Below are 22,725 nucleotides of genomic sequence, written 5' to 3' on the forward strand. Positions count from 1 at the left end.
AAAAAAAAAGATACAGTTGGAGGACAGAAGGGGGAGCTCTCATGCCCTACCACTCGTCGTCAACTGCAAACTCCAGTGGGAGACCTACCCTACCTTCCTCCACAGGAAGAAGCCTACTTTACTGCTCCATCAGGAGGAAGGAAGGATTTCTCCTCAACCAGCAACTCAAGTCAGTGAGAAGCCATGACCACTGTGAATTCTCACTTCCTTCCAATGGACTTGGGTACAAAGCAGCCCCTCCCAATTTTCTCCTTTTCTCTATAAAGTAACATCCCCCTCCTTTGATCTCTGGACTTGCCTATGGCTTGCCATAGCTTGCGTATCCTGAATTGCAATTCTTCTGTTATTCCCAAATAAACCCATTTCACTGGTAAAATCACTGGCTGTTCTACTTTTAAAGGTTGATGGTGAACTACCCCAAACTTGCGGAAGTAATTTTAAAAGCCAAGAGATTATATTGTTTTGCTCTAAAATAAAATATATCATGAATGAAATAGTTACTTTCAATATATATATATTTTTAATATTTATTATTTATTTATTTATAAATGTATTTAATTATATTTATAATTTATATATATAAATATAAATTGAGTTCAGGTGAAAATCTAAACAAATTAATACAGAAAAGATAGAGAAAGTTGTCAAAATGCACCAGGCTGAAATATTTTTTTCAGAGTTATTCTCCAATAAGTCTTTGAAGAACAAGAGAGAAAAATCACATAGATCATTTTCATAAATGCGTAAAAGGTATTTGATAAAATTCAACATCCATTCTTGATTTACAAAAATACACCAAATGAGAGGAATAGATCTTAATATCATAAAACATATCTACCTACATCTACAAGTCAACTTCATACTTAAGACGAAGCACCAGAAGTATTACTATTAATGTCAGGAATAGACAGGAGGTCTACTATCAGTGCTGTGATTTTATGTTATACTGGATGTAGTAGCCATTCTAATTAGGTAAAAGAAATGGAGTTACAAGGGACACCTGGGTGGCTCAGTTGGTTAAGTGTCTGCCTTCGGCTCAGGTCATGATCTCAGAGTCCTGGGATCAAGTCCTGCATGGGGCTCCTTGCTCAGCAGGGAGCCTGCTTCTCCCTCACCCTCTGCCCCTCCCCCTGCTTGGGCACATGCATGCACGCATGCGCACTCTCTGTCAAATAAATAAATAAATAAATAAATACGGGCGCCTGGGTGGCTCAGTTCGTTAAGCGACTGCCTTCGGCTCAGGTCATGATCCTGGAGTCCCGGGATCGAGTCCCACATCGGGCTCCCTGCTCAGCGGGGGTCTGCCTCTCCCTCTGTCCCTCTTCCCTCTCGTGCTCTCTGTCTCTCATTCTCTCTCTCTGAAATAAATAAATAAAATCTTTAAAAAAAAAAAAAAAATAAATAAATAAATAAATAAATTCCTAAAAAAAATAAAAACAATGAGAGTTTGATAACCTGTGTGGAGGAAACTGATGATATGCAGAAGTACACAGTCTTCACATATACGCACCGTAACTAGTTAGAAGGTTCAAAGTATATCATTTATAACATGAATAAAATCAAATATTCTGTTTGGAAAAAAAATCAAAGTCAAAAGACAAATGATAAAATGAAAATTTTTGCAAATCATGATAGGCAAAGGGCTTATTGCTCTAACATATGAAGAGCCCCTACCAATCAGGAACAAAAATACTAAGAGCCCCAAATAAATATTACCGAAAAACAGGTCCCAGAAAAGAAAATTCAAACTGTGCTGATTGTTCTCACGTTAAACTAGTGACAGTGAACTTTGAATGGGCTCCTAATGCTGCCCAGGACTCATGCCAGTTTCTTACTTCAATTACTCTCATACTTTTTGTAGGAGATTAATTCATACCTTCTCCTCTATAATCAGACATTATCTTCTCTCCCATTCTTACTCTCCACTGCTAACTGCCCAAGTCCAAGCTGCCCTCTCTCTTACTCGAATTACTCTGGTAGATTCCTAACTGGGAGCTGTAGCTATTCAATTACAGGAGTCATTAATAAGCTGAAGAAACTTGTATATGTCCATGATTATGTATTCAAACTGACATTTATTCAAATATTTATAGCATATGTATTCAAAAGGCAAATATTTACCTGGGCACCTATTATATACAAGTTTGGGACACGGCAGAGAAGGAAACAGAATCTTTGCACTCACAAAGCTTATATTCTAGATGGAGAGGCTGATGGCTATATAAATACATACATATATATAGAATTACATATGTAATATATATAATATACATAATATATAATATATAATATATGTAATATAATATATATATTATATATAATATATATCTATATCTATCTATCTATATCTATCTATTTGTGTATATATATATATATATATATACATCTCATATATATATATATATGTCAGGTGGTGAATGTCAAAGAAGAAAAATCAAGCAAGGAGGAAGGAATAACCGGTTGATGTTTTTGAAGGGAGGTCAGACAAGCTCTCCCTGACAGGATGGCATGCAAATACCAATGTGCAGAACATTAATTCAAGCACTAAATAAAGTAAATTCTATGCATTAATAGTGCAATTATAGTGCTTACAAAATCTTTAAAAATTTGTTAGGGCCTGGGCGCTTGGGTGGCTCAGTCGTTAAGCGTCTGCCTTCGGCTCAGGTCATGATCCCAGGGTCCTGGGATTGAGCCCCACATCTGGCTCCCTGCTCAGTGGGAAGCCTGCTTCTCCCTCTCCCACTCCCCCTGCTTGTATTCCCTCTCTAACTGTGTCTCTCTCTGTCAAATAAATAAAATCTTTAAAAATAAATAAATAAAAATAAAAATTTGATAGGGCCTGAAAAACTTCTCCATTATCACAAGCAGTGTCAGTGATGATAAAAAAAAAAAAAAATTCAGAATTGGTCCACACCTATTTCAGACATAAAACAAATTGGTTGTTGTTGGTATATGTGAGGACTATGAACTTTTGTCCATATAAGGGAGAGTTAAGTCAAACACTGAATTTTTATACCATGCTTAGTTTAAAAATAAACACAAATAACCCTCCTTCTTTCACTTACCCTCTAAGTTTTGGCTGTTTTTATTAAAAAACATCCTTTTAATTTAATCCTGAAAACAACATGGAGAAGGACTTTCTTTCAAAACAAGTTTTCCCTTGAAGAGAAACACATGTTCAAAGTACAAACAACATTCCAGAGTCTGATTTAAGGCTACTTAATTTCTGCATGATGACGTCATACTTAGGCTACTGAACATGTTCGTGTACATATCATTTCTTCTACAATTCTAAAACTTAGGCCCATTCACGGAAGTGGACTTATCATTCTATGCAATTTTGTGTGAGAAGCAAGGACTTCTCAGGTCAGAAAATAATTTCTCAGAGTAATCAAAATTAATACTCCAACATAATTTTTGAAAATAAAATTTACTAGCTAGTTTTAAAATCTGTTTGTAAAGAAAAGACCTAAGGATAGCCAAGAAAATGTTGAGGGGAAAATAAAAAGACTTATGAGTAAACCAGGCTAGTGGGTATCTAAGGAAAACATAAAGCCATAATTATTTATTTATTTATTTATTTATTTATGGTTAATTTAAATTCCAATTAGTTAACATGCAGTATAATATTAGTTTCATGTGTAGAACTTAGTGATTCATCACTTACATACAATACCCAGTGCTCATCACAAGTGCCCTCCTTAGCACCCATTACCTATTTCTCTCATTCCCCCCCTCACCACCTCCCCTCTGGTACCCACTGGTTTGTTATCTATAGTTAAGAGTCCCAGGGTCCTGGGATCGAGCCCTGCATTGGGCTCCTTGCTCAGCAGGGAGCCTGCTTCTCCCTCTCCCTCTGCCTGCCCCTCCCCCTGCTTGTGCTCTCTCTCTCTCTCTCTGGCAAATGAATAAATAAAATCTTTAAAAAAAAAAGTCTGTTTCTTGATTTGTGTATCTCTCTCTTTTTTCCCCATGATCATTTATTTTGTTTCTAAAATTCCACTTATGAGTGAAATCATATGCTATTTGTCTTTTTCTGACTGACTTACTGTGCTTAGCGTAATACTCTCTGCCTCCATCCATGTCATTACAAATGGCAGGATTTCATTCTTTTTTATGGCCAGTAATATTCTACCATGTATATACCACATCTTCTTTACCCATTCAATAGCTAGAATAATTCAGAGTATAATACTGGATCGGAGAAATAGAGGAAAAGAGAACCTAGGAACATTCCTGGGATTGTATAGTGACATTTCAAATCAGTAGACAAAGGATGACCCAACTACTCAAAAGTAGCATTAGGACAATATACATACTGGAAAAAGAGAATAGTTAGATCACCACCACATATCATATATGTATTAAAATAACCTTAGCTCAGTAACTGATAACCAACCTAAATCTCAATGACTTAACCAAATACTTACTTGTTGCTCATGTAAAGTTCAACAGGTGGTGGGATCGGGTTGAGGGGACCTGCTCCACGCAATCATGCAAGGACCCTGGCTGGCGGAAACTTTGTCTTCAAAAGCTATCTTGCAAGGGAGCCCAGGATGTCAACATCCTGCTGGAAAACAAGGGAAGAAATGTGGAAGATTGCCTGCAACATTTTGTGGGGAGGTGATCATCATGTAACCATTTTACCTACATTCCATTGGTCAGCGTTTGCCTAACTGCAAGAAGCTGGGAAATGTACGTTAGCCAGGTACCTGAGGGAAAGAAGAAATAGATGAAGTGAGCACTCCGCTAGCGTCTAATACAGTATGTCTTTCTGGTTACCAAGTATCCTACTGCAACCAGAGCACACTTCCTCGCTCCCCAAGTGAGACAACCCCAAATTCCATCCAGTTACTGCAACCAGCTTCAAGTCCAAGATCTCTGGATGATGACATGGTTCATATATGGATATAGCTCCTTGATATTCAGTGATATTTGCACAAACAACACAAGTTACAGAAATCTCCCTACTGCCACCTGGCCCAACATACATATGGTCAAGCAAGGATAAATTTGTACTAAAAACTGCATCTGGGAAAGGGTACACCAGAGGCATGCAGAAGGCACTGGTCTATTGTAGTTACGATAAACTTCTGGCAGGAATTATGAGGTCCTTTTAAACTGGCAGTAAGAATATATCCTTGATTTCAACTTTGCTATCAGGGAGGAACTACTTATTCAAAGTTCTTCATAGCTCTGGATCTACTCTTTAGCAGGTTTTTTGTCCAATAGCACATTTGAAATAAATGATGGGGACTGACCCTCCTCGGAGACCTTTAAAGTGTGCAACCCATTTCCTCCCTGAGCAAGTTTGGGAGCCCCCAAATACTTCTAATGACAGAGCATCGAAAGGCTGCTAAAGAAAAGACTTGCAAATTTTTTTTTTGAATTATAAATAAGCAGACTATGTTTTTGAGAGTAAAGTATCTGTTCAGCTACATGCTAGTAGCATCTCCCAAAGTTCCTTCCTAAGTATAATTCTCAAGGTTGACTTACTTTTTCCATCCTTTGCCCCCTGTCTTAAAGCAATAATATTTAGGAGGAAATACCACAATTTTATTCAGATCTGTGCTGGAGCCATAAGTCTTAATGGATCTTTGTGCATTAATCTCTTATCATTTGGGACTAGAAGCAATGGTTTTTATCTTTTTTACTTTTTTTTTTTTTTGTACTTGCAAGGTAACAAATTCTTGTCACATCACATTTCTTTTCTTCTATCACCTTGGTAAATGCAGGTAGTAAAAGTCAACACTCACTACCAACATTACATTTTCTAGCCTTTCCTTAGAGCTATGGGGTCAAGGGCATGTGGTTCACATTCCAAGTAACTGCAAGTAATCTTTTAAAAAACTGTTTCATCACTGTTTTACACAAATCTCATTTTCTAATACTGGGTATTAGTTTTCATCTTGATTGACTGCTGGACCAATGAATGGCATGTACTTTGGATTTATTTTTACAGCAGCATCCACTTTCACCACCAATTTCTGAATCAGAATAACAGTACCTATCAAAAAATAATCCCTAATTTTCATTGTTTAATGCAACAGGTGTTTGCTTTGATAACTTAAATCCAATTGGCTTAAGTGGAGGAGTAAGTAGATGACTATGATTCTCATTTACTTCGGTTCCCAGGCTGATGGCTGTTGCTACATCTTAAAAGGGGGGGGGGGTGTCTTCTAATGTTTTGCTGGGAATTGACATCCAGCAGAGGGATTCAAGAAGAGTGGAGGGTAGAAGAGGATTTTATGGGCTAGACCTGGAAGTGATTGACACAATTTTGACCCACACTCCACTAAGCAATTCTTAAGTCACAGGACCCAACCTAACTTCAAGAGATGCTGAGAAAGGGCGCCTGGGTGGCTCAGATGGTTAAGCGTCTGCCTTCCGCTCAGGTCATGATCCCAGGGTCCTGGGATCGAGTCCCGCATCGGGCTCCCTGCTCAGCGGGAGCCTGCTTCTCCCTCTGCCTCTTATGAATAAATAAAATCTTTAAAAAAAAAAAAAAGATGCTGAGAAATACAGATTGATTGTGTACTAATTGATTTGATTAGGTATGCCAATCTGTCAGAATATATAGGGTTAAGTTCCAAACAGATTAAGAGCTAAATATAACATAAGCCTATAAAAAGTACTAGAGAAAAAAGTTGAACTCTTTATGGATGTCAAGAACTTTGCGGGCGCCTGGGTGGCTCAGTCGTTAGGCGTCTGCCTTCGGCTCAGGTCATGATCCCAGGGTCCTGGGATCGAGTCCCACATCAGGCTCCCTCCTCGAGGGGAAGCCTGCTTCTTCCTCTCTCACTCCCGCTGCTTGTGTTCCCTCTCTCGCTGTGTCTCTCTGTCAAATAAATAAATAAAATCTTTAAAAAAAAAAAAAAAAGAACTTTGCAGGGTATGGAGGTTTCATGGGACTATACTGGCCACTCAGGAGATGGGGGACAGAGCAAAGAAAAAGCTTTCATTGATGGTACACACCTGAAAGGAGATGTTACTGCTTAGACACAAATGCCCACGAGGACTCTTGTTCCCTACTGAAAAAAAGTCTATCACTGTAGGTCACCAAACACTGTCAAGAGGGCACAGGTAAAAACTTAGTGTGGCTTGGGGAAGGGTAAATGGAAAAAAACAAAACAAAACAAAAACTGGATCCCTGGGGAGGGTAAGGAAGCTATCCTGTGCCCAGACTGAGACAGATCTCCTGACTTGGGGCAGGGCAAGAAAGTCTTCCAAACAAGATTCATCAAAGATGCAATGAAGAGTTTAGCTGCCACAAAGGCGAGTGGCAGAATCACAGGATCCACCCACAGTCCTTTCAGTATGAAAACCACAAAAGATTTTGAACATGAAGAACTCAAAGAATTCTTTCCATGAGTCCTTTTTGAGGACTCTACTAGAGAATAAACCTCATCCAAACAAAAAATGACTGGGAAAGCTTTAACAATTCGGCTTTAATATATACTTCTTTGAAAATCAAAATGAAAACTAAGGTGCAGCAATGGTAGAATAATGTTAGATAGCATGCTCTATATTGTGTGTTCCATGTTTCAACGAAGTAAAAATAATGCAACTAAAAGTGGGAGGAGAATAAACTCAATGAAATGAGAGAAGTAGAATAAACTCATTAAATGTAATTTAGGTGAGGGGTGACTGTGTGGCTCAGTCGGTTGAGCGTCCAACTCTTGGTTTCGGCTCAGGTCGTGATCTCATGGGTTGTGGGATGGAGCCCTGAGTTGGGCTCTGAGACCAGTGGGGAATCTGCTTGAAGATTCTCTCCCTCTGCCCCTCCCCCAACTTGTGTGCACACACACACTCTCTAATAATCTTTTAAAAAATGTAAGTTAGGTGTAAGAGAATGTCATTAAAAATGGACAATATAGATTGCGAATAAAAAAAATTAGGGACAATGGGCATTAAAAATGGTGTAACAACTAGAACAGAAATATTAACCTTCCTATGCACCAAATTTAATTTAAAAAAAAGACTGCATGGCAAATACAGTTTGAAGAGAAATAGTAAATATAATAAATACAATAATTACAGCATAAGATAATCTGATAGAACTGAAAGGAAACATATTCACCTTATCAACAAATGTGCAAGGGCTGACTCTGCCTATTAAATGGAAAGATTTTCAGCTTGGCTCATAAAGACCTAACCATATGCTCTATTCAAGAAACATACCTAAAACAGACTGATTCAGAAAGGTTAAAAAGAAAGGGATGGTCAAATGTATTCCAGGCAAATGGGTACACTAAAAAAGCAGGGACAGCAATACTGATGTTAGATCAAGTAGAAAGGAAACAATAGTAGGGAAAGGTTTTCTGACTATAATTTCAAATTCATATACAAAAATGAAATAAAAGGAAAGAGAAAAAGAAACTGAAGCATCTGACTACAATACAATAAGCGACAGAAAAACATGATAAAAAAGACAACTGACAAAGTGGGGAAACAATATTTGTAATACACAAACAGATAAAGGGCTAGTATATGTAATATATAAATAAATCTTAAAAATGATGGGAAAAAGTCAAAAACAAAAACAACTCACTGGTGGAAAAATGGGCAAGACATGAAAAAATTCACAAAAATAGATATAAAAAAGGCACTTAATTTTTAATGAGTATTGTACTATACCCATAATAAGGAAAATGCATAGTAAAACTACCTCAAGGTAACATTTCTCACTTATCCAAAGGACAGAATTAAAAATGTAGAACACCTTACTCTATTGGAGAGGTTGTGGTAAAACAGGACTCTCTCTTGTGTTGCTGGTGTTAAGCACAATCTTCATGGTGGAAAATTTGGCAGTAGTTAAAACTACAAATGCACTTACCTTCTGACTTAACGTTTCTACCCTAGGAACTTACCCCAAAGACCTAACTCCAATAATATGAAAACACATTTTCTTTGAAATATTTTTTGTAACTGCAAGATATGGAAAATAACTTGTATGCCCAGACACAGATGAGTGGCTGAATAAATTGACGGGTCTATCTAATGAGGTATTAGAAAGTTTTTTTTTGTTGTTGTTTCTTTGTTTTAAATAAGGAAAATCCTTATGGACATATGTGCAGTGATTCCAGGATATATTTTTAATAATAACCCAGGTCACTTTTTATTATTACTCTAAAAATTCAGATATAATTCACATACCATAACATTCATGCTTTTAAAGTACATAATTCAGTGGATTTTTGTATATTCACAAAGTTCTGCCACTAACACCACCATCCAATTCCAGAACACATTCATCAATCCAAAAAAGAAAGCCATCCATACCCATTAGTCACTCAGTGTCGCTCCCTCCCCTAGACCTTAGCAATCACTAATTTACTAATTGGTCTCTATGGATTTACCTATTGTGGGTATTTCATGTAAGTGGAACCATACTTTGTGTTTGGCTTCTTTCTTAACCTAATGCTTTCAAAGTTCATTCATGTCATAGTACATATCAGTACTTCATGCCTTTTTAGGGCTGAATAATATTCCCTTGTATGTATATACCATTTTTGCTTATCCAGTCACCAACTGATGGATATTTGGCTTGTTTCTTCTTTTCGGCTATTTTGCATATGCTACTATGAACATTCATGATCAAGTTTCTGTTGGAACGTTTTCAATTCTTTTAAGGTCTATAGCTACTAGTGAAAGTGCAGTTCATATGGGACTCTCACTATGCCTATGTTGGGACACTTGATGGTATCCCATGAGTCTTTGAGGATCTCTGTTCATTATCATTCATGTTTTTTTTTTTTTCCTCCTGTTCCTAAAACTGGATAATCTCAATTGATCTATCTTTAGTTTCACCAAGTCTTTCTTCTACCTGCTCCAATCTGCTGTTGACCACTTATGTTTAATTTTTCCTATCAGTTATGGTACTTTTAAATTCCTAAATTTATTTTTGTCTCTTCTTTATAATTTCTATTTCATTATTGATATTCTCTATATGGTGAGGCATTGTTATCAGACTTTCTTTTAGTTCTTTAAACATTGTTTCCACTAGTTCTTTGCACATATTCTCAAAATAGCTTATTTAATGTCTTTGTTGAGTAAATCCAAAGTCTGGACCTCTTTGGGGACAGTTTGTTTTTCTTCTTCCCTGTATATGGGGTATACTTTGTTTCTGCATATGTCTTAGGGTGTTTTATTTTAAACTGGTCATTTTAAGTAATATATTACAATGGTGAAAATCTAAAAATCAGATACTCTCCCCTCCCTAGGGCTTGTTATTGTTTTTTGTTGTTATTTAGTGGACTTCTTTGAACTTGTGAAGTCTATATTCTTTGTTGAGTGTGGCCATTAAAGTTTCTGCTTCATTAGTTTAGTGGTATACTACTAACTAGACAGATTTCCTTAAATGCTTGGAATACTACTGTGATTTTGCTGAGAGACTGTGTGTGTGTGTGTTTGTGTGTGTGCTGGGGCACACCTTCAACACAGCCAGGAAGTTGACAATTCCACCTGAGCCTTCATTTTCTGCCGCAGAACCTCAAGGTCAGCTAGAAGTGACAGTTCAGGGCCTTCTCAGCTCTTCCCTGAACATACACACAGCACTACGCAAGCACATGACTTGCTTAATTCCAAGAAATATGTCAGAACTCGTCAAAGTCCCTAGAGATACTGAATTCTCCAGATTTCCTTTTAAGCTTTTTGACAAATTTGTTTGCAACTGTTACTCACTGCCTCAAGCAACTGTGATGTTAAACAATTACCTCTGATTGTTTTTGAAAATATCAGGAAAAAGGCTTTCGCACTGAGCAAGTTCTCAGTCAAGTGGGGTCTTCCAGTGAACTACCGTATTTGTCAAATAATGACAATTCTCAGTGAATATATCGTTGAAGAAGCTCCAACCCTGTTCTGTTTCTCCTAGTGGCTGCCAGGCTGCTGGTTTTCACTGTGATTGTTGGCTGTTGGTTTTCAAAACTATCATGGATCTGAGGAGTGAAAGATGAAAATAGGGAAAGTTAAAATGTCACAAAGATTACTGTTCTATCAAGACTCATCCATTTTTCTTGAAAAATACTCCCTGGATTGTAGTAAACCTGTGGTTAATGCCATAGTTCTAAAAAAGTTCATTCTGATAACACAGACAGTGTTCTCAGTGGTTTTTATGGGGAAAATAATTTCTGTACAACTTTACTCCATCATTTTTGATGACATCATCCCAGGCAACTTTCAAACTTAGTTTTGAGAACATATGTCTTCAAGCAAAAGAAAAAAGAACTCTAAACTTATACTGAACTTCAGCTAGTAGACTTTTATTTTGCGGAGGCATCAGTTAGCAACTCTAAAACTGTATTCTAGGGTTTTGTGGATAATGGGAACCATCTTTCTTACTGTTAGATGGGAAAAGAACACAAGACACAGACTGAGTAGGCTCCCACTGGCCAAATTAAGGACAATTTGAACATGAAAATAAATAATGGATTTCTACTTCTGTAGTAACAGGAATCCGATGTGCCATTCTACATTAAAGAACTAGAACAATGGAAAAAATAAAATACATGACTTAGGTTTCAGACAATGGACAAAAAGCAGTACAGCATAGTAATACCTGAGAGTGAAAACAAACCAGTTGAGTGCTTTAGCTCATTGCATGAAGTTTCCAAACTATACCACACAGGGGGAAGGAATTCCAGATAACTCAGTGGCCTCCCTGAAGAGACAGAATTCAGGGTTTGCATAGGCTACTGTGACTAGAATTTGTGACGCAAAATACAAAAGAGGATGAGATGAACAGAAAGAAGTGCTCTGGAGATCTTTGGAAGGATCCCCTAAAACCTACGGCATAAGACTAATCTGTGCAATGCGGAATCTACCAAGGCCAGGGAAAAAATTCACTAGAAAGGAGTTTGTGAAGCAACTTACACTTGGCCAGGTATAGTTTTTGTTCTCATCTCACCAGATGTAACAGAAAGATTTGCTAGTAGAAAAAGCATTAGGCAGAGTGCTTAGAATGGTAATGCCTCTGGAGCCAAATGAGCCCTAGGCCAGGCTTTCTCAATCTCAGCACTGTTGACACTTTGCACGTGATAATTCTTTGTTGTATATAATGTAGAATGTTTAGTAGCATCCCTGGCCTATATCCATTAGATGTGACACAAAAATGTCTGCAGACGTTGCCGAATGTTCCCTAAAGGTAAAACTGCCCCAAATGGAGAACCATTGCAGACAAGATCATTAAAATAGCTACTAATATTCCGTATGTTCAAGGAAGTAGAGGAAAAACCTGAACATGATAAGAAGACATATGTAATATCACAACAAAAACAACAGCAAAGAGAGACGGGGGAAAAAAGAAGAGGAGGAGGAAGAGGAGGGGAGGGGTAGAAGGATGAGAGTGAAGGATAAAGCAAGTGCAATAAAGTGTTATCGATTGGAGAACCTGGGTGAAGGATACTGTGTGGTATAGAACTTGGCTTTGCCCAAGAGAATTGCCCTTGCCTTTGGTTTCTTGGAGACATCTATGTAATACCTGATAAAAGTATGTTTGTTTAGGGCAGCAGTTAGCTACACTAAAAAAGACAAACCATGTAACTGAGGATGGGGAATTTGGGGTCATGTGGTATTAGTCATCTGGAACAATCATTTGGGCAATCAACTGCTTATGTTTATATACTGCAGACACAACAAAAAATCTACACACCAAAGCTTCAGTGAGCTTCTGAGATTGGCAATACTCTATGCACATTGATGCCAGGATGGTAATGCGTCCTGAGGACAACAGACGCTTTGTGTTAGAACCCTCACAGACGGGCGCCTGGGTGGCTCAGTTGGTTAAGCGACTGCCTTCGGCTCAGGTCATGATCCTGGAGTCCCAGGATCGAGTCCCGCATCGGGCTCCCTGCTCGGCAGGGAGCCTGCTTCTCCCTCTGACCCTCCCCCCTCTCATGTGCTCTCTCTCTCATTCTGTCTCAAATAAATAAATAAAATCTTAAAAAAAAAAAAAAAAGAACCCTCATAGACATGGTCCTATGCATCTCTTCCTTTGACAGGTTTTAATTTGTATCCTTGCCCTGTAATAAACAATGACTTTCAGTAGGTTTCATGTGTGTATATAAACAGGTTTCAGTAAGTTCTGGGAGTTTTTCTAGCAAATTTTTGAACCTGAGGGTGTTTGGGGAACCCACCCCCAACCAACGCCATCTCCAAACCTGCAGCTGGTGTCAGAAGTGACAGTGGTCCTGTGGGGGCTCTTCCCTCTAACTCTGTAGCTGGACCCTAACTCCTTGTGGTAGTGTAAGAAGTCTTGGCCAGACTTGGTAGTCTGGAGGACACTGCTCTCAACCTCGCAGTTTGGCTAAATCTGGGGAGCCATGGAGACATTTTTCTTTCACTTTTCCTGTAATAATTTTTCATAATTAAAATTTCATTGAAATTAATTTTAATTTTGCATAATTGACATTATGTCAAAATAAAAATTTAAAAGACCAAAGTAGAAAAAACAAATTTTGCTTTCAACATAGCAAAAACAATTTTTTCTGTATAATCTCTTGAATTCCATTGCTTTAGTTATCTAAATTCTTAAGCTCTTGAAAATGAAAGAAATGACTCTCCAAAGCTTATGAATTCCTGCAAACCAGGGGGCTTTCCTTGCCATTAACAGTAAGATGGAATTTAGTTATCTTTATTTAGTTAACTAAGAACCTTTAATTTCTTCCAGAGAAGTGGAAAGTGAAACATTTGAAAGGATTTTTAAAATCCCGTTTTCCTTTGAAATTAACAGTACTCCATAAAGAGTAGTTCCTTCGAGTCATCTCATCACTGCACTCAGTTATCTGGAAATGCTTCTTCAATCACACCTCCTTCAGAGTTTATCCTTTTGAATTCTAATCCACAATTCCACAAAAAAATGTTTCTATAAAAGTGCATGGTCAAGTAACTACATGTTATACATTCTTGATTTAAACAAATATTTCTATGCGGTGAGATATATAACAAATTATTGGTTGTGGTGCTACATTTAAACATGTATGTTGCCTAAAAAACTGAGGTATAATTCAGAAATGAAAAACTGCCCTTGAATCTATTTTAAAACAGACAAAAAGTAGATCACAAATAATTACAAATATAATAAAAATTAATATTTATTTGTTAATGTATTATCTCTATACCCATATAAAAGTTACTATCTTAGTTTTGCTAAGAATTACTTTTAGCAAAGGTGATCTCTTTTAAATAACTATAATTTCCTAATATTTTCCATTATTATTTTAATGTATCTCTCAAAATTTATTTTCAAAGCAAGACACAGAGTTAAACCTGGTGATAAGCACAAATTAGAAGTCTGAGACAGCTATTTCAAAATTTTTTCACAGAGGGAACAGCGTGGGTATATTATTAAAAATCAATTTAAGTATGTACTTGATTTGTGGTAGGCTTATGTAAACATAACTTTAATAATGGGCTGGGTCACAAAAAGAGGTACTATACTAATCAATCATCAAATGTAATTTTTTTTCCCTGAAACACAGCAATTTTAGATTGCTGCTCTTTTCGCCTCTTGCTTGCTTCCCACGAAGGATGAAGAGGCAGCTGTGATTGCTGTTTTGTACTTTGAAGTCCTCTTTGTGCACTCTTATTAAACAGATTCTTAAGCTGAGGTTCATTTTGCTGAAAACCTGGGAGGAGAAAGCAAAAATAGTGAGAAATAACCACATACTTACATAGCATGTAAAAGAAAGAGATTTCATTTTCTCACATCAGTATTTAAGGAAGGAATTTAGTTTTACTTAAACAAACATTACAGTTTAAAATCTAAGTCCAACAGGGAACAGTGTGAAATTGAAATATACACATCAACAGGCAATTCTGGGACACATGCTTTCTAATCTTTTATTTTTTTTTCTAATCTTTTAAACAGATGCAAATTGTTTGTCTCCTAACATATGTTGTACTGTCTTATTTACATTGGCAGTAAGAAAGGAAAGAATGCAGACAATATGGAAGGCCAAAAAAATCCCAAAAGAGCATCTTATATTTTCAAAGGAATATCATTGGTTTAAGGTAACTGTATATGGAGCCGATGTAGCCAGAAAATTCACATGTATTTATTAAGATATTGGATTTGACAACGTTGATGGGAGAGATGTATTTTTAAAGGATTACTAATTGATTCTACTCCCTTCTATTACTGAACATAAAATTATTATAAAATAAATTACTGAATTTACTCAAATATAAGACAAGGTTCTTTTCCAATCATAAAATTATCCACCAGATAAGAGGGTGGCAAATTGTTTCTAGACCTTACGGCCTCTTATATTATAAGATACTTTAAACTATGTTATTTTGAACAATAAAGTAGTGTTTGGGAGAGACACACCAGCCAGAAGACACATGAATCAATGCATGTTTATGGAATCAGGGGAAAAACAAAGGGAGACAAAAATTTAACATAGATTTTTTTTTTTGAAGTAGTCCTAGAGATGTGTACCTTCTCCACTATGAGTTAGACATCATTCACTGTCAAAAGCCTTTTAAAGATCTTCTTAAAAAGCAAATGTCATAATGTTACACAAACAAATGCACACAGTTTGGGATAACATTTCCAAAATACTACCGTACAAAGAATGCAACATGTCCTGAATCTTGTACAAATCACATGTGGTCTAAAACCCAATATAATATTCAGGATGGCTCTAGCATGGAGATTCAGCCCTGGAGCAGAGTTACGAGTCAAGAATGTTCTTCTCAACCAAACCTGAGAATCTTAACACAGCAGACACTGAATGATGGTGGGGGTGGGAAAAAATACCCTCAAACATAAAGAAGGCAAGTTTGAGAACTAGCTCTAGGGGAAGATTGTTGGTATGGTGACTAGCTCATGGATGGACTAAATGGAAACCCAGAAGTCAGAAATCCACTACATTTCTGAGAGACCTGTGTTGTGGAAGAAATCCTATGTCTGGGCTGAAAAACTCTCTCTTGAATATTAAAGACTTTGAACTGTCTTCAGGACCATGTGTTTTTACCAGTCACTTGGGGCAACTCCCAAGGAAATTATACTAAATGTCCACTTCAGATGTGGCCATGGAACACAGACCTCCCCAGAACAGTCAGAAAACATGAAGAACAATGGATAAAGAAGTTCCTCTAGATAAACATGTTATGTGCCTCCCAATTTTCCCTTAACTGACTGGGAGTTTGTATTATGGTTACCTTGTCCCTGACCTGCCACTAAATATTTGGTATGAGCTGGGGACAGGTAGTCTGTCTTTCAGTGACCAGGCCATCAAATTTTGAGCAGTCACATCCATGAGACCGGATGGAAACAAAGGACTGCATCACTGGTGGATGATGCTGGGCTTTGAGCTTGGATGCAGGGACTGGGTGGGACTCTGAGCTGGCTTCTTTGGGAAGGAGATAAAGTGTGCTCTGTGTGGGGGAGGGACAGTGAAATGAGCACCTGGTGAGAGAAAGGATAGTCACTGGCAGACAGTCACATGTTTAAGAAATTCTACTTCCTTTTTCCTCTTAACCACACAGTTAGATTGCATTTCTTAGCTCCCCTGTGGCTAGATGGTGTCATATAATTGAATTCTGGCTAATGAAATGTGAGCAGAACTGATTCCTGCCACTTTCAGACCTGGCTCATGAAAACTTCCTGCAAAACCGTCCATGTACTCTTCCCTTCTGGAGGAGTATCTGGAAACTGCAGGACGAAGGAACCAAAAGATGAAAGGTGCCTGATTCCTGAATTACTATATGAAACACAGCCCCTCTGCCACCTCACAGTGGACTGTAATGTGCATGAAAAATGTATTTTTATTATTTTAAGCCAGTGAGAGTTTGGAATTATGTACAGAAGTCAGCCTACCCAAATATATGTAACTTGATTTGTTATGAATTAATGTGAAAATACTTTGATTTTACTCTGAACCTAGAAAGTGACATACTAGTTACTGAATGTTTAATGGCATGATGCCGACTAAGATATAACTTAAAGTTATATCTTAAAAAGTTATATCTTAAAATTTAAAGAATGTACTAGTTTATTCAGTTCAAGATAAATCAACTAGACCCAGTATTTCCTGGTAAGTTTTGCTTATATCTTTCATACTGGTAGCAGATAGGTAAAAACAAACAAACAAACAATTAAAATTTTAAAATTATACTGATAATTGAAAGATCTTCTTGTCCCCTTCCTGTGGGTACGGAGGTATTTCATTCAGGCTATTAAGTAACCAGAACTTTTCATTCTTCTACTCTGGCAGAGCATTAGTCAATTTCATGTCAAGGTCAGGCAGCCATTAATACATACCTGGGGTTCTGCTTTTTGGAGCCTGTTCTCTGAAATTTCTAAAAGAAGAAAAAGACCATTAGGACTTAAAAAAGATAACTGACCTTAAGAAGATAACATAAAAAAAAAAAACAGGGATAAAACTCACTCAAAGGACTATTGTACTCCCTCATCCCACCAGCAATCAATAAAAAAATGATAAAACCCCTAGTTTTATCTGTATCAAAGTCTGTGAGACTCCAGTGATACTGCAGAAACATGGGAGTTTCCCTCTTACCCCCCCTACAGGGACTTCTGGTCATAAAATATTCTATCTTGGTTACTTGTGTCTACTCTTGAGGACTATCCAGATAAAGAATTTCAAAAGTCTTCTTAAAGGGGGAATGAGTCACATATTACAGAAAATCATTTTGTGGGAGATGGAAAGCATAAGAGTGTATTATTCTCAAGTGAGGAAAAAAAATGGAGCCTTCTGGAGCAAGTTTGGGAGATATAAAAAATATTTTAATTAATTTCAAGGTCTCAAATATGGTTTGTGTCTTTTCCATACTCCTACTTCTTTGGAAAATGTTTACTTCATGTGTTTCTATTTTATTAAAAATTATCCCTGACTTATACATAAACAGAAAACAGTTTCCTGAAGAAGGTAGCTATTACTGAAGAAATTAGCTAACCATGATATTTATCCTAAAATGTGAAGTTATTCTCTCTCAGATTAGAATTACAAATGAAATGAAACTTATTGATGTAGAACAGAAGAGCTGTGAAAGGTGGTGGTTAACAGCAGGGACAGAGACAGCAATATTATCCGATATAAAGGAGTCTGGAGGAACTCGGAGTTAGAGCAAACAGCTGTATATACTGAAATAGCAATGCACAAGAAAATGACTGATGTTTACAATAATGGCCCTCAGTTATCAAGAAAAGAAAAAAAAAACCACCACCATTCTTTTCAGAAAGTTCTGTTTAAAGAGTAAGATATGAGACATTTTCAAAAGGTTTTCACGAAAAGCAAACTCAAAGTCTGGAAACTTTGACAATCGAAGGGATAAACTGAAATTAGCTAGACAAATTATTTGGCTACAGGATTGATGTGGCACTGCTGTATGTTTATTTGCATATATTATCTGAGTATAAAGTTCGAAAGGGCCAAGTCTAAACACAGGATGTGCTGTATAAACCACATGTACATATGGGAGAGATTCTCTTCTGTCATTGCTAGGATGTGCAGATATTTCATATCTTCAAAAAAATTAAGAACTAATAATTACTTCAGGATAGAAAAAAATACTCATACCTTCTAGAGCTTTTAGATCCAGATAAAGAATGGAAAAACACTGACTCAAACTTCCTTGATTCTGTACTTGGCTTGTTTATGTCACTTCTTATACTCTGATGGGTTTCAAGTAGATCTTCCTCAGGTAACACTTTTTGGGGGGGCATTTGTTCCTTAACTGAAGAATGGCAAGTACTTTCCTTCTTTCGTGTCCGTCTGACTTTCCCAATGAAGAAGTCATCACCACTGTCACTATCCTCAGACATGGAGGACTGTTTGTAAAACCTTTCCTCTGTGCTATCATCAAAATACTCCTTTTCTTCTTGTAATTCTTCTCCATCACTGTTACCATCAAGGGAGCTACTGGACTCTTTCTCTTTTTTGGTTTTACTTAAGGTTTTCATTTTTGGGTCAGCAGGTGTCTTCTGGGGCTCAGAAGAAACTACACCAGCCCTTTCAGAAGGCTTTGATGGAGAATTTGGAATGTCTACAGCATTGGGTCCATGTTCCACCTTGGTTCTTTTTTCTTTTGAATTTACTGGTTTCTTTGCCAATATTTTGGCTTCTTTCTCTTTTTGTTCACTGATGATAGTTCCTTCATGCTGTAACTTACTGGCATCATCATTTGAACACAAAGTGTCCTTGGAATGATTTTCTTCTGAAGCATTCTCTGATGATTTAACTTCAACAACATTTTGTCTTGCATCTTTAAAGGCTTTGACAGCAGCTACAACGGAAAAGCACATGATCTGTTTCATCATTAAAACAAATATATAAAACATCACCACCTCAGTACAGTATTTCTTAAATTATTTGGAAACACTTAAGAGAACAACCACAATTATGTTAAGTATATATCACTGGTCACAAAAGAACTTCACTGACTTTAAAAACCAAACTTGGAAGAAATGGTCAGAGGTATTCAATTTAAAACTCTTAAAATTAACCATCCTTTCAGGCCCTGGAGCTATGAAAAATAGCAAAAACATCACTGAATACAAATAAATAAAATAAAATGGCAACTTTAATTTCTTTTGCAATAATGTATTGCTATGATTGTGGTGCACTATAAACTGTGTTTTCAGACATAAAAATGAATATATTCTAATCTGTGACAGTAACATTTAATTCTTTAAGCACAGTTTATAATACACACATAAATAAAAATTATGTGACTAAGTGGCAACATCAAAAGTAATACTATGAATTACACCAATATTTAGCAAATTGATTGTATTCAATATTACCATGAATATATTATATATAAACATAAGTGTATTCATATATTAGAATTTAGGAAAAAATACAGATTTAATTAGACATCAGATAACTTCCAAATTTTCAGGTACCTTCCCACATTTAAAAATATTTGAAGGAGATATTTTTAAAAGGTCCTCAAAACAAACAAAAAAACCCCAAAGAAATAAATGAATAGCCATTTATTCAAAATCTTATACATAAGTGCATTTAAGTACATGGCTTAAAAGTATTTAATACATACCTTTCAGCACATCTGTTTTTTTCTTCAGAAGAGGATGCATCGCTAGTCTGGCAACTGCTCTTTCAGTTGCAGTAGAATCAGGCTGCAAATTGAAACAACAAACACGGGAATAGGAACAATATAGTACTATTAAGAAGTGAATAAAAGAAAATGTATCATAATTTTTAAAAATGAGAGTTAGGAAACAGGAATTTGTTAGTATTCTCTAGATAAGTCACCTGGATAATCTATAATAAAGAAAAATAAAACTCAAGATGACAAAATACAACTGCCCCCGAAACAAATAAAATTATTATGTAATCAACTAACAAATCCCTCTGGGGACTTAATATCTTTCCAGAACTCTGGTAGGCATCCTGTGTGTTATTAAAAAAATGCAATATAGCCTCTGCTTTCAAAGAGGTTAAAAGATCTAGATCTTCTTAAAGACTGAATTAATATGAATCAAATAACATGTTAGTGCTAAGATGGGTGATACAATTTATAACTATTGTAATGTTTGAAATTCCAGTTAATAGAGATGTAAAAACTATCTGATGCTAAATATTTGTATTTTGAAAGTCTAGTATCTCTACTGTATTTTCAGAACCTTCTACCACTGCTTGTCTAAGAGCCAACACTTCATAAATATTTGATGATGACTGAGTTGGAACTGATTATATATTTAATATACTTACGAATTTAGAAAATTCATGATTTGGGATAATTTCCTTAAATATCTTCTATGCGCTGACAACATCCAAATTTCTAACTGCTACTCTAACTTGAGCTCAAGACTCATATATGAACCCAAGAGAATTCTTTTTTTCTTTTTTTTTAAGTAGGCTCCATCCCTGGTGTGGAGCCCAACATGGGGCTTGAACTCATGCCCCAAAGATTGAGACCTGAGCTGAGATCAAGAGTTGGATGCTTTACCTACTGAGCCACCCACCAGGCACCCAGAGAATTCTTTGATATCCTTCTCAAACTTACTTCTTCAGTCTTTCCTGTCTTATTATACATAATTCCACTTTTGTTGGTTGCTCAGGACTAAAACTTTAAGAATTCTTCTATCACATTTCTCCTTCCTTCACAGCTCACAATTAGTCCTTTAGCAAATCTTGTGGTTCTAAATGCAAAATATATTCAGGACCATTCACTTCTCACCACTCCTACTCTTAGTACTTTTGACCAAGTCACCAACATGTCTCACCTGCAGCACCAACGTAATACACTCAAACCTGGTCACTTGCTCCCCCACCCCTGAGTTTCCACAGAGCATCACAGTGAGTTTTTAAAAGGTAGCCAGATCACGCTATGCCACTATCTGTTCTTTAAGCTTTACTGCCTTCTGATGCTTAGGCTATTCCTTTGTAAGCTCTGCTTTTCCTGGAATACTGTACTCCCAAATGTATGCATGACTGACCATCTCTTATTATTCACATATCTGCTCAAATGTTATCTGAACAACACTTCCCATAACTCTTTATTTACTACTTATCACTTAACATTGCATGCCAGTGTAGATATTTTCCCATCTGTGAGGCAGGGGCTGTGTTTTCCTCATTGCTATAGACCTAGGGCTTGGAACAGTAACTGGAAGGAGTCTTCATTCAATAAACATCCCATAAGGCAAATGGATACATTTCATTGTGTGTCAAAACAGAGCTGTGAGCTTCAAATGTCTTTATTTAAAATTTTCTTTCACTGTTAAAAGCCCACTATAAAGTTTTTTCCCCCCCTAGTAGAACAAACATTAGGACATTAGTAAATGCAAGATGATGGCTCTCTGAAGCTTACTGTGTTTGGAGGACTTATCTAGGCAATGTTACCCTTCTCTAAGTTATATCTGTGGTCTAATTACCTTGTGTATTGAATTGAAGAACATCTCCCTAAAATTTATGTCCAACTACAAACTCAGAATGTGACCTTATTTGGAATCAGGGTCTTTGCAGATATAATTAAAAGGTGAATATGCTGGATTAGGGTGGTCCTCAATCTAATATGACCGATGTCCTCATAAGGGAGACATCTGGATAGAGGCACAGAGAGAGGGAAGAAGGCTGAGGAAGAGATTGCAGTTATCCTGCCATAGGCCAAGGAAGGCCACAGGCCATGGTTCACACAAGCTGGAAGAAGCAAGGAAGGGTTCTTCCCTAGAAACTTCCGAGGATCTTAGCACTACTGTCACCTTGATTTCAGATTTCTAGCCTCCTGAAACATGACAGGATACAATTTTGTTGTTTTAAAACATCTAGTTTGTGGTACTTTGCTACAGCAGCCTTAGGGTAACTATAAACTTTGATTCTCTTAGGCTCTTAGATATTGCCTCTGTTCAGTCTTGTCCAAGAAATGTAGTCCAGGGGCGCCTGGGTGGCTCAGTCGTTAAGCGTCTGCCTTTGGCTCAGGTCATGATCCTAGGGTCCTGGGATGGAGCCCCGCGTTGGGCTCCCTGCTCAGCGGGAAGCCTGCTTTTCCCTCTCCCACTCCTCCTGCCTGTGTTCCCTCTCTCGCTGTCAAATTAAAAAAAAAAAGAGAGATGAAGTCCATTTGGAGACTATTCATTAAGTACAGTGTTAAGATAACCCATTGTTTCTATATCTTGTTGGGTTTCCTGAAGTCCAATACAAGACTTGTTGCCCATTTTATCTCCCTTGGAGATATATGAGAGAATCTGGGAAGAAAACCTAGTGCTGGTATCCTGAGTCACTCAGCAACAAGATG

The 22,725-nt window shown here is 37.0% G+C and overlaps 1 protein-coding gene across 1 annotated transcript in view; it reads right to left on the reverse strand.

Moving 5' to 3' along the window:
• Positions 1–11,002: 11,002 nt before the first annotated feature.
• The window catches only part of SRFBP1 (serum response factor binding protein 1), a 64,746-nt gene continuing 53,023 nt past the window's right edge, over positions 11,003–22,725 (reverse strand). The window contains exons 5-8 of the mRNA XM_006728806.3: positions 20,023–20,104; positions 18,543–19,248; positions 17,267–17,304; positions 11,003–14,624 (exon numbers count right to left, since the gene is read on the reverse strand). Coding sequence (XP_006728869.1) covers positions 14,440–14,624; positions 17,267–17,304; positions 18,543–19,248; positions 20,023–20,104 — 1,011 coding nt within the window. The 3' untranslated portion in view covers positions 11,003–14,439. The remainder of the gene's footprint in view (positions 14,625–17,266; positions 17,305–18,542; positions 19,249–20,022; positions 20,105–22,725) is intronic.

Source organism: Leptonychotes weddellii, chromosome 7 (assembly GCF_054177405.1).
Source record: "Leptonychotes weddellii isolate Sample4059 chromosome 7, ASM5417740v2, whole genome shotgun sequence".
NCBI lineage: Eukaryota > Metazoa > Chordata > Mammalia > Carnivora > Phocidae > Leptonychotes > Leptonychotes weddellii.